The following is a 12797-nucleotide window of genomic DNA, read 5'->3' on the forward strand; positions in this document are numbered from 1 at the left end:
AGGTCCTCTTTTTTCCCCCCTCCCTCCCCGCTCACCCATCCCTCATGAGCACTTGATAACTTATAGATTATTATTTTGTCATATCTTGCCCTATCCGGAGTCTCCCTTCCCCGCCCTTCTCTGCCGTCCATCTCCCAGGGAGGAGGTCACATGTGAATCCTTGTAATCGGTTCCCCCTTTCCAACCCACTCACCCTCTACTCTCCCAGCATCGCCCCTCACACCCTGGTCCAGAAGGTATCATCCACCCTGGATTCCCTGTGCCTCCAGCTCCCATATGCACCAGTGTACAACCTCTGCCCTATCCAGTCCTGCAAGGTAGAATTCGGATCATGGTAGTTGGGGGGAGGAAGCATCCAGGATCTGGGGGAAAGCTGTGTTCTTCATCAGTGCTACCTCACACCCTGATTAACCCATCTCCTCTCCTAAACCCCTCTGTGAGGGGATCTCCAGTGGCCTACAAATGGGCTTTGGGTCTCCACTCTGCACTTCCCCCTTCATTCACTATGGTATTTTTTTTATGATGCCTTGTACCCGGTCCCTTTGGCACCTCGTGATCGCACAGGCTGGTGTGCTTCTTCCATGTGGGCTTTGTTGCTTCGGATCTAGATGGCTGCTTGTTCACCTTCAAGCCTTTAAGACCCCAGACACTATCTCTTTTGATAGCTGGGCACCATCCGCTTTCTTCACCACATTTGCTTATGCACCCGTTTGTCCTCAGCAATCGTATCGTGGAGGTGTGCATCCAATGATAGGATTTTTTTGTTCTTTGATGCCTGATAACTGATCCCTTCGGGACCACGTGATCACACAGGCTGGTGTGTTCTTCCATGTGGGCTTTGTTGCTGCCCGTGAAACTTTTTTAAAGTCTCACAAGAACGCAAGATTATCAGGAACTTCCTTCGGGGTAGCAATGGGTTTGGGAAAATATAGTCCCTAGGGTGAGGCGCTATCATAGTTTCAGCAAATGCTCTGTCCAAATCTGTGCCTTTGCTCCCTCACCCTTTCTCATTCCCCCCTGCGAGATTTCATACACACGCTTCTTTATGAGCTCAAGAGCAGAAGTTGCTCCTGCTGTAACTGCTTCCTGTTTCTATGAGTCATAGAGTGTCGCCTACCTGTATGAGCAGACATCTCTCCTAATCTAGTCTACATTAAGGAAAGCAAATGCTCTTAAGTGAAAAGATGCTTGACCCAGGCTGTGCCTCCTCCACAGGCATAGGCTTGTTTGTGGTCAGCAGTCCAGGTTTCCTCAAGGTTGACTGGCTCTGCTGTTTTCTAAAAGCCTGCGACACTTACACCAATGGTTGTCCTCGGGGAAATTCCCACAGTGGTAGCAAGATAAAAGAAGAACGCTGTGAGAAATGAATTGACACACCATCAATGGTGTGTCTGCCCAAGAAAAGTACAAGACTAATAGCACATGTCACTAAATGTCCTCCCTTCCTCATTTTACTCTGAAAGATACTTGCTATGAGCATAACCGTCAGGAAGGAATTGCTCAGTCTAACAGAGTGGAATTAAAGGACAGAGAAAGAGAACTCCTTTTTGCTACATGTTCTAGGTCTGAGGATACTTTTAGGCCAAACTTTCTTATTTGTGAGCACACGTGCGTGCGTGCGTGCGTGCGTGCGTGTCTGCATCTATCTCTTTCTGTCTGGTCACCTCTGTAGTTTCGCGGTTAGAAATATGTGTGCTGATTATGGAGGATGGCTTTTGGATTGATTCGTGGCACAGGATGGAGAGAGGGCTCCGTTTGTAGGCTGCAGTTTTCTACTGAACATTGCTTTCTGGTTTGGGGCACTGATATATTCCATCTTCTTCATTAGAGTTTGAGGGTCGCTGACTGATAAGTAAACTGAGCTTAGTTAGGCTCGAGATGGCAGTTGTAATAGATTCTTCAAACTCATGGCGCTGGTGTTCCACTGAACACCACCTCATCTTCCTCACTAGGAATACTTCATAGTGTTGATTAAAGGCTATGTTCAGCACCTTGATACAAGTCACCCTTTTCCCACGACTACATGCTAAGCATCAGTGACAGTAATCCTATGAGGAGAATGCAGACGACAATCATTACTGTCCCTTGTAAAGCTGACCTAACTCATGTCCCTATTCCTGATCATAGCCACCCAAATAAGCCTGGTACCTGAGGGGCTATTAGAGTGTGTAGCTATGTGGCCCATTATCTAGTTCTAGGTACATTCTTTTCTATCTTCCCCGTATTATTTATCTATGTGTCACAAGAATTGCTGACTACTACACAGACATGACCTTGCTGGGTAAGTGAAACTAATATCCGCAGCAGCTGCTGTTCAGGGATACTTTGTCCAAAGAGTTGTTAGCTTACTGCTGTGCTCTCATCCCTTCAGTAAGCTTCACCTGCATTTTGTCCCATGGTGATTGATAAACTTCTCAAAGACTGCTCCAATTCAACTATTACATAAATAGGAATTAAACTATCAGAACCGACCAATTTCAACCTGAGTGTTGGACTAATGGGTTTTCTTTGTACTCTCATTTTATAACATGCAATGCTATCATTTCCCTTAGTTTCTCAGAACGTTCCCAATATCATCCAACTCAATCTCAAGGAAGGCTTGGTGCATTACTACAAACATCTATTATCTCTGAAAGGCAAGTGAGATGTTGTTTTCATGCCTGCGTGTCCCATAGATAAACATTTAATGAGACTCCAGGTATGACTAAACATAGTATTAGAGGTAGTCAGGTGACTGAAGGGGAGTACCTAATTTAACCTTAATTGCACAAGGTAAAAGCTTACAAAAGTTTAAAGTGGGAGGAAGAATTAAATGATAGTTTGAGATAAGGGTTCTTGTTGGAAATCCAACACTATGTTAGCACTTGCAGTGGGTTGTGGCACCGCAACAGAATTGTTTCTTTCCTTTTTTTGAAGGGATTGTATCATTGTTTATTCTTGGCTCCTGTGGCTCTAAATCAATTAGGAATTTGCAAAGGAGCACATGGAACCAAGTGGGATGAATAACGTCATCATCCTCTCTGGATAACTGTGTGGGCTAAATAAGAATTTAGGAAATGAATTGTAACATTCGTTGGAGGTGGAGAGGGTCTGGAAATGGATTAGAAAAAGCTTAAGATTCTATTGTTTTCATTCCTTTCCTGTGAACTCTTTTTTTCCTGTTTGTTTTCCTTTCTTTAAAAACATCATTTTATTGAGGGCTCGTACAAATCTTATTATAACCCATACATCCATCCATTGTATCAAGCATGTTTGTACATTTGTTGCCATCAGCATTCTCAAAACATTTTCTTTCTACTTGAGCCCTTGGTATCAGCTCCTCATTTCCTCTCCCTCCCCCCTCCCTCCTTTATGGATCCTTGATAATTTATAAATTATTACTATTTTTTCATGTCTTACACTGTCCGATGTCTCCCTTCACCCACTTTTCTGTTGTCCATCCCCCAGGGAGGGGATTATATGTAGATCATGTGATCGGTTCCCCATTTCTCCCCCACCTTCTCCTTACCCTCCTGGTATCTCTACTTTCATTATTGGTCCTGAGGGGTTTATCTGTCCTGGATTTCCTTTGTTTCCAGCTCTGATCTGTACCAGTGTACATCCTCTGGTCTAGCCGAATTTGTAAGGTAGACTTGGGATCATGATAGTGGAGGGGAAGAAGCATTAAAGAACTAGAGGAAAGTTGTTACACTGCATGCTGACTGGCTTGTTTCCTCCCCGCAACCCTTCTGCAAGGAGATGTCCAGTTACCAACAGATAGGCTTTGGGTCTCCACTCCACACTCCCCCTCATTCACAATGATATGATTTTTTGTTCTTTGATGCCTGTTACCTGATCCTATCGACACCTCGTAATCACACAAGCTGATATGCTTCTTCCATGTGGGCTTTGTTGCTTCTCTGCCAGATGGCTGCTTGTTTATCTTCAAGCCTTTAAGAACCCAAATGCTATATCTTCTGACAGCCAGGCACCATCAGCTTTCTTCGCCACATTTGCTTATGCACCGACTTTGTCTTCAGCAATCATGTCGGGAATGCCAGTTAATAGAACAAAGTGTTCTTGCTTTGAGGGAGCACTAGAGTAGAGGTCTAAATACAGGCATGTACATATGTAAATATATTTACATATGATGAGGAGGAAATATATCTATGTGCATATACCTATAGGTTTAGTATTAAGGTAGCAGATTGAAATTAGGCCACTACTCTACTCAAATATAGAAGAAATCTTACTCCAGCATCTATCCTCTAAAAGGCAAAAGGGAACGAGACAGGTAGTTAGCATAATTTTAGAGTTAAAGAGGTAACAAGTTGCACATGTGGGAATCAAATTGCACCAGTAGATGAGTCACTCATTAGCAGAAAGGTTGATTAGTGGTTGATGCAGGAGGGCACTTAAATTCCAGGTTCAGTCTTCTAACTGGCTTGGCCACCCAATCAGGAACTTGGCCACTTTAGCTGAGAAAGATGTACCTAGGATTTCATGCCTGGTAATTCTGCAGCATTTTAAACTCTTTGCCCATATTCACTAAGGCAAAGATGCCCGCAGGGGTCCGGCAGAAGGTGAAAAGCAAGGGTTATAACAACAGGTGGCAAATGCATGGCAGGCCCAGGTTTCCAAGTATGCCACGTTGGAAGTTACAGACATCCAAATGGAATCTAATGACTTTAGAGGATTTGGGGATGTCCTTATTTCTACTTGCAGTGGCCTTTTAGTTTTTTTTTTGTTTTTTTTTAATTTTAACAATTTATTAGGGGCTCATACAATTCTTATCACAGTTCATACATATACATACATCAATTGTATAAAGCACATCTGTACAGTCTTTGCCCTAATCATTTTTTTCTCCTCTTTTCTTTTTTTACATTTTATTAGGGACTCATACAACTCTTATCACCATCCATACATGTACATACATCAATTGTATAAAGCACATCCATACATTCCCTGCCCCAATCATTCTCAAGGCATTTGCTCTCCACTTAAGCGCCTTGCATCAGGTCCTCTTTTTTTTTCCACTCCCTCCCCTTTTCCCCCTCCCTCATGTGCCCTTGGTAATTTATACCTCGTTATTTTGTCATATATAACTTTAAGAATGTTATGTGCTTTAATATTTTGGACCTTTGGGTGGTCCCTATGGTCCACCGTGACCCTATTGGACCAGGTAGAACTGTCCCTGTGCATTTCCAAGGTTGCAGCTATTAACAGGAGTAGAAACTCCTGCCTTGTTCCCACCAAGCTGCTGGTGGTTTTGAACTGCTGTCCTTGTGGATCCCAGCCAAAGCTGTAACTGCTACTCCACCGGGGCTCCGGCCTTTTAGTTTTAAAGAAATATTTGAGCTCCCTTAAACTTGGCAAAGCAGGTTTAATGGTAAAGAGTCAAACTTCTTTCTTGTGAAGAGACCACTCCCCTCTACTTTCTCAAAACGTGCCAGAGAGAGATACATGCGGTTGCTAGGTCTAGCGCCAGCTCTTATCATTTATTTTGGATGACTGGGACAGATATAGCAGCTGAACTTAGCTGGACTCACTATTTTTTTCCTGTGGGATTCTTAGGATCCCGAGTAATAGGTGTTATTCTAGCCTCTTGTAACTTTTATTTTCCTTTTTCTTTTTAAAGAAAAGGCCATCAAGTTCTCTTGAGAGACTTGGTTACTGGCAGCTAGTTATTATCATAATGTAGGCTACGATTTTCAAACCAAATTTCCCCAGTGCCTAACTTATTGCAAAGAGTACCAGTTCTTCTTCTTGGATCTGAGCATTAAACTTATTCCAGTTCTTAAGTATCCATCCCAGAGGTGTGTCTGGAGGTATTAAACCTTGATTTCCCATCTGAAAAAGAGCAGACACGATCATGGCCGAGACTTTGAATGGCCTCTTTCCTCTGCCACGTTCAAAGCCTGCTTGCGGAGGGAAGGGCACCTGCAGGCCTAGGTGTCCAGTCTTCCTGGGTCACCTCGTTAGCCTCCCCCCACTTCTGATGAGACCTAACCACCCCCGTTCTTGTTGAACATTTTCTCGAGGACACTCCTTTCTCTGGGTGGGTTCTTCCTCTCTCCTCACAGGCACGTACTAAGAGCTCTTAGCACTGGTTGACCAAGTGCCCAGAAGGTACAGGACTTGGAGAAGGGAGATTGCCTGGTCAAAAGACTGTCTGTACCCCTTCATGGCTTCTGGGATTTATAAAAAGTGCAAAGCCAGTAACTATGATCATTTGAGGGTTGGAAAATTCTCATAAGTCTCACAGTAGAACTGGCATGGCTGAATTTTCCCCAGAACTGATAGGGAAAGTGGCCTGAGATATAGTCTCACATAATGGTCTCTAGCTGCTGCGATCAAGCCAATTCTGATGCCATCATCCCATAAGATAGGGTAGAATTGTTCTCTGTGGGTTTCCAAGACCAAAATTCCCCACCAAGACCGAAATCCTTCTTGGAGTGCCTCATAGTCTTGAACTGCTGACTCTGAGGTTAGGAGTCCAAGGGGCACTCAGTAAGCCACCAGGCCTCTTTGCTGATGTAGAAGGAGACAGGCCCCGGGGGACAAATCGCTGCAGTATTCTAAGGGTACTAGCTCTGCTTCCGGCTTGAATATAGCTCAACTTGCAATAAACCTACCTAAGTAGTACTTATATACATAGGGAACTCCCACAATGCCACCAATCTTCCTACACCAAGAATGGAGAGAAACGTTTCATCTATTTAGTCGCTAATTTCTATTTTAGACAATTTGGGGACAGCTGTAATTCACAACCCCTATCATTTTTCAGAATTATAGAAATCTTGATTTATAAGTCCATTTGTAGAATTTTTTTTCCTTAAATGCCTCAGTGGGCCCACAAAGCAAAAGCTTATCTGTCAGTCACAACACTTGTCATGGCTATGGCTAAGTCACAGTATGGGTAAGTCAGTAAAATGTGTGTGTGCATCCATACACATACATACTTGAAAGATTTAAGTGGGAAATTCACAAATCAACACAAAGCCAAACAAAATCAATTAAAACTTAGAAGGAATGTTAGACAAAAGGAAAGATCTCAAAACACAGTACTTAAAAGTTACAGCTCACTGCTATCTTTGTAGAAAGTATTATCATGATATAACACCTTGTGGTGAATAGTAACCAATTTTTTCTATTTTCTGAATAAATCCACCAAAATTGATTTAATGTCAAAAGTTTAAAAACATTTCTTTGTATTTTATCCCATAGACTTATAATAACCATTCAAAATATTTAAAAAATAAGTATACTATTTAGCAGACATAATACTTTTCTTTTTAAAAAAAATATGTGAACTTCCAATTACAACCAACATTCATTAACTCAAGTTAACATCAGCAAATAACTTAAGAGATATGATCTTGAAATATATATGAGAATATGTCATTTCATTTATTCCTCATAATATTAAAACAGCTTGATCCATAAGCATGTGCATGCAATGAAATAAAATTTGAACTCCTAAAATATCCAATTATACTTCATCTAATTATCATGTAGAAGTAAAATTCTACTTTTAGCAATATTTTGTTTTAAAAGGTCTTGTTATCATACCAATTAAAATAGTACTCTTTTTAGAAATATTGTCCCATTAAAATCATAGAAAGCAATTTGTTAACAAAGGAAGACAGAACCTGAATAAAACCCAAATAAAACGTTTCTAAAGTCAGAAGCAATTGTCAAACGGAGGTTTATCTGCCATATGGAGGACTAACATGTAGATTCCAGGTGGCTGCCATTTAATGGGGGAATCTACAGGTGACATCCTGGTGATTGCCATCTTGGGCAAAAGCAGCAAGACGGTGTGCATCACAAATTAAACAGACCACGCTGCCTCTTTTTACCTACACCTAAGGATGTGGTCAGCTAAACCCCTTTTGAAACCCTTAAGTTGAATCTCCTCTTCTCCAATCCAGACTCATAACATTCTCAAGACAGGACAAAAGAAAGGAAAACTGGTAAGGTCAAGGAAACAGAAACCTAGTTTTTAAAGCCAAGATAGAGAGACACCAAAGAAAGCCAGTCTCACAGACGCAGAGAAAAGAGCTCTATTCTAACAGGACCTTACAGAGGTTTGCCAGGAGGAGATACTGAATCTGAAAAAACTGGAGGATTTTAGAACCCCTCATCAGCATCTTTTGGGTGGAAAAGGCACCACTTATGCAGGCCTTACAGAATGTTCTGTTTGGTACCACATGAGACAAAGACAGACAGAGCCCAAGCCGAAAGGGAGAAGAGAGGAGAAATATTCTCCAGAGAAGTTTCTCTCGCTTCTGGGGTCTGGTCAGAAACCAATCAGAAGCAAAAGTACACAGAATTGCAAGGGATTCTGGCAATCACTTGTCTTCTTGCCTGAATAAGATTCTGATCCCATCCCATCATAGTTAAGAGCAACATTTTTTTTCTTTTTGGGGGGAGGAGGGGTCCAGGGTACCCTCTTTGTTCTGACTAGGCTTGCCAGACACATTATTGGAATGAAGTTTCTCTCTTCAAAATAACAAACAAACAAAAACAAACTCACTGCCATTGAGTCAATACTGACTCATAGGAGAGCCATTGAGTCAATACTGACTCATAGGAGAGGGCAGAACTGCCCTAAAGGGTTTCCAAATCCCATTCTTATTCCTGAGGAGTTGCTGGTGGAGTTGAACTTCCAACCTTGTAGGTCACAGACCAACTTGCAGCCACAATGTCCCCTGGGGTTCTTGTCTTAGCAAGAGAAATATTTCTTTTTGCAAAACAGAGGCATCACAACTGAATTTTATTAGAAATGCCTAGGAAGAAGGAAACTTTACCCAGCTAGCAAGACTGGACTCAGTATTTGTTTCCCAAAGCATGCACAATGAACCTTTCTAAGCCTCTTGTGTGAATGAGATTCTTAGGCACTTCCATTAGTTCAGCAAAGGGGACAGGGGAGATGCCCCTAGGGTGAGAAGTCATGGGCTCAGCACATGCTCTGTCCAGATCTGTACCTTTGCTCCCTTGCTGGGTCTCAGAGTCATTGAACCAAAGAGAACTGGTGAACATTCAACTATGTCAGGAGGTAGCATATGATCAAGAATGATGACGCTGAATGAAGAAACTGAAGCTGCACTGAAGGCGTTAAGCATAAACAAGGTTCCAGCAGTTGATCAAATACCAATTGAAATGTTTCCGCACGCTAAGAAAGCGCCGGAAGCACTCACTCACCTATGCCAAGAAATGTTGAAGATTTGAATTTTTTCCCATTCCAAAGAAAAAGGGCCTCATAGAATGTGGAAATTATCAAAGAATATTATTAAGAGTAATATCACACACAAGGACAATTTTACTGAAGTTCATTCAGCAGCACACTTCCAGGGGCCGTGAGATTCCGAAGATGGCATGGATATTGGGTATCGGGATTTTTGGCTGAAAACAAAGAATACCATAAGAATGTTTACTTTTCTTTTATTGACAATGCAAAAGCATTCGACTGTGAATCTTAGTTTTGAGAAGAATGGGAATTCCAGGACACTTTATTGTGCTCTTGTGGATCCTGCACACGGATCAAGAGGCAATCATTTAAACAGAACAACAGAATACTTCATGGTTTAAAATCAGAAAAGGTATATGTCAGGGTTGTATACGCTCATCATACTTATTTAATCTGAATACTGAGAGCAAATAATCCAAGAAGGTGGACTATCTTCAGAGGATGTGGCGTCAGGATTGGAGAAAGGCTTGTTAACATGACTGCCAAATACCATCTGCCACTCCTCTAGCAGCTTGTCGTACGTGGTGGCTTGTGTGTTTTTTGATGCTGGAAGCAATGTCACTTGTATTTCAAATGCCACCAGGATCACCCAAAGTGAACAGAGTGCAGTAGAGCTTCTACACTAAGAACAGACTACAGAGAATGAGGGGATGCCCACTTCAAAGGAAGTAGCCACTGAAAACCGTATGTTTAGCATGGAAACCCTCTTCGATATTAAAGATATCAATGGAAGCTAACGTTGGAGACAGCGTTAGGGGATGGGTCCCTTGGTTCTGAAGGCACTCAAAATGTGACTTTATTGTGCTCTTGCAGGATTTGCACACGAATCAAGAGGCAGTTGTGCAAGCAGAACAAGGGCATACTGAGCAATTTAACTTCAGAAAAGCTGTGTATCAGGGCTGTAAGCTCTCACTATTTTTATTCAATCTTTATGCTGAAGAAATCATCAGAGAAGCTGGATTATGTGAAGAAGAAAGCAGCATCAGGATTGGAAGAAGATTTATTAAAGCTTATTAATGACCTGCTTATTATTAGCCTATCCGCAGATGACAACCTTGCTTGCTTGAAGTGACGAGACCTGAAAGCCCTTGCTGATATTTAAGTATGGATTACAAAGACCAAAATCATCACGATTGGACCAATATATAATATCATAATAAATGAAGAAAAGATTGAAGTTGTCGTGAAGTTTGTCTTGTGTGGATCCATATCAATGCTCATGGAAGCAGCAGTCAAGAGATTAAAAGACAGGTTGCATTGGGACAATCAGCTGCACAAGTTCTCTGGAGAGGATTGAAGAGCAAGGATGTTACTTTAAAGACTAAGGTGCACCTGACCCAAAGCATGGTGTTTTCAATGGCCTCATAAGCATATGGTCATTGAATAAGGAAAACACAAGAAGAACTGACGTGTTTGGATTGTGTAGCTGGCGAAGGATATTGAAAATACCATGGACTGCTAAAATGACAAACCAATCTGTCTTAGAAGAAGCACGAACAGAGTGGTCCTTAGAGGTAAAAGGATAACAAGACTTCATCTCACAGAGTTTGGGCCTATTGTCAGCAGAGACCAGTCCCTGGTGAAGGACATCATGCTTGGTAAAGCAGAGGGGCAACCAAAGAGAAGGCGGCCGTTGACCTTCTTAGATGGATTGGCACAGTGAGCGCAACAATGGGCTCAAGCAGAAGAACAATTGGGAGAAGGTCAGGACCGTGCAGTGCTTTTTCCATTTTGCATGGGTTCTCTATGAGATAGCACCTACTCAGCACCTAACAGCAAAAAGCCAAATTTTATGGACTACTCAAAGAGCAAAGATTTTTCTTGGAGGAAGTGCACCCAAAATGCTCCTTAGAAATGAAGGCAAGATGTCGTCTCATGTACTTTGGACATGGCAGGAGAGACCAGTGCCTGAAAAAGCACGTTGCACGTGGCAAAGTAGAAGCCCAGTGAAAGAGAGGAAGAACCTCAGGGAGCTAGACTGACGTAGTGGGCAAACAACTGGCTCAAACATAGCAGTGGGAGAACGGGGCGGGACCGGGCAGTGCTTCCTCTGTTATTCATGTCTCATGACTTGAAACCAACTTGATGGCTCCGATTAACAGCAATGTTCCAGAGAAATAGGTAGCATGTAATGCGCGTTAACTCTTGGAGTAAGCAATGTGCAAAATTGAAGTCATTCTAACTAGCTAGGCAAAGGGTATGCTTGAATCCTTGGCACAAATACAAATCCCAGCAGCCTCAATAGAAAGAGGCATGCTAAAATTGGGCCTGTGCTTTTAAACATTTTTAGGATGAATATTGTTACATTAACACCCAGGCTCTTTTTGTCAGTTTTTACTGTAGATGTTACCTGTTTGTTTTCATCACTGACATTATTCTACTGCATTATTATTATGCTCATGTTAGGATTCATTTGAGGCTTGTTAATTTTTTGTTGACAGAACCTTTTGAAGATGCTCTCAAGAACCAGTCTATGGGTCCCGTGTTGAGCAAGGCTACCTCCTTAGAGTACATCAGCCCCATGTCCCTCAGCGTCCCAGATGCCAAGAAGCTGGAAGAACTAAAGGCTGAGCCATGGTACCAAGGAGAGATGAGCAGAAAGGAGGCCGAGGGGCTGCTGAAGAAAGACGGAGACTTCCTGGTCAGGAAAAGCACCATGAGCCCTTGCACCTTTGTCCTCACAGGCATGCACAATGGCCAGGCCAAGCACCTGCTGCTGGTGGACCCTGAAGGAACGGTGAGCGTGGTGCGGGGGGCGGGGGTGTGGGGGGGGCCAGTCAGGGGGGGAAGTTGGACTGGATGTTATGGAACCTTCTCAAAGTAAGCTCAGTCTTAGCTTTTCTATCTCCTCTTGGCAGTCACAACTTCTCCTCCTATATCTAAATATGCCTGCTGAAAGGAACTTTGTAAGACATGTCTCATGTCCAGAGACATAAGAATTTAATGCTCTCAAACCAGAGAAAGCCCCAGTTTCAGTAGTGACGTGTGGAAGGTAACAGTCCTGCCTGAAAGTTTGATTTTCATGACTTTTAAAGAAGATCAATAATCAATGTGAGAGGTTTGCTTCCAAATGCTTTCATAGTGGAAAAGGAATACAGGCACTTGACTTTTTTATATGTATCGCTAGAAGCTTAATTAGGTTTGCACTTATAGAAGTAGAATGTGATGAAACAGAAAACAAATTGCCAATTAGCTTCTTTTCCAATTTAGAAATGGAAGAGGGCCTAATAATTATGAGGTTGTTTTTTTTTATGTCCATATAGTTTTGTCCAAATAATTCTATGGGATTGAATTTTCCATCTTTTAATCAATAAATATATTTGATTTCACAATGACATGGTCTTAAGAGTTGCCTTGCTTAATAACTGTGACGATTAACTTAACCATCAAGCAAATTCCAGGACGGTTATTTTAAACCCTTTTTCAATGAAAATAAAGAAGCAGGATGGAGTTACTTAAATGAGACGTACAAACACATTTTCTTACCGATAGGTAGGAGTGAATCCATAGTCTTCAAATGAACTTGAATACAATTTAACTCTGTGCGGTAAAAAGAAAGGAG

The 12797-nt window shown here is 42.0% G+C and overlaps 1 protein-coding gene across 1 annotated transcript in view; it reads left to right on the plus strand.

The window, feature by feature from the left end:
- Positions 1–12797, plus strand: part of SHC3 (SHC adaptor protein 3) — a 224042-nt gene that overhangs the window by 185198 nt on the left and 26047 nt on the right. Inside the window, exon 11 of the mRNA XM_075550852.1 lies at positions 11677–11972. Coding sequence (XP_075406967.1) covers positions 11677–11972 — 296 coding nt within the window. The remainder of the gene's footprint in view (positions 1–11676; positions 11973–12797) is intronic.

The sequence above is a fragment of the Tenrec ecaudatus genome, chromosome 5, assembly GCF_050624435.1.
Source record: "Tenrec ecaudatus isolate mTenEca1 chromosome 5, mTenEca1.hap1, whole genome shotgun sequence".
In the NCBI taxonomy this organism is placed as follows: Eukaryota; Metazoa; Chordata; class Mammalia; order Afrosoricida; family Tenrecidae; genus Tenrec; species Tenrec ecaudatus.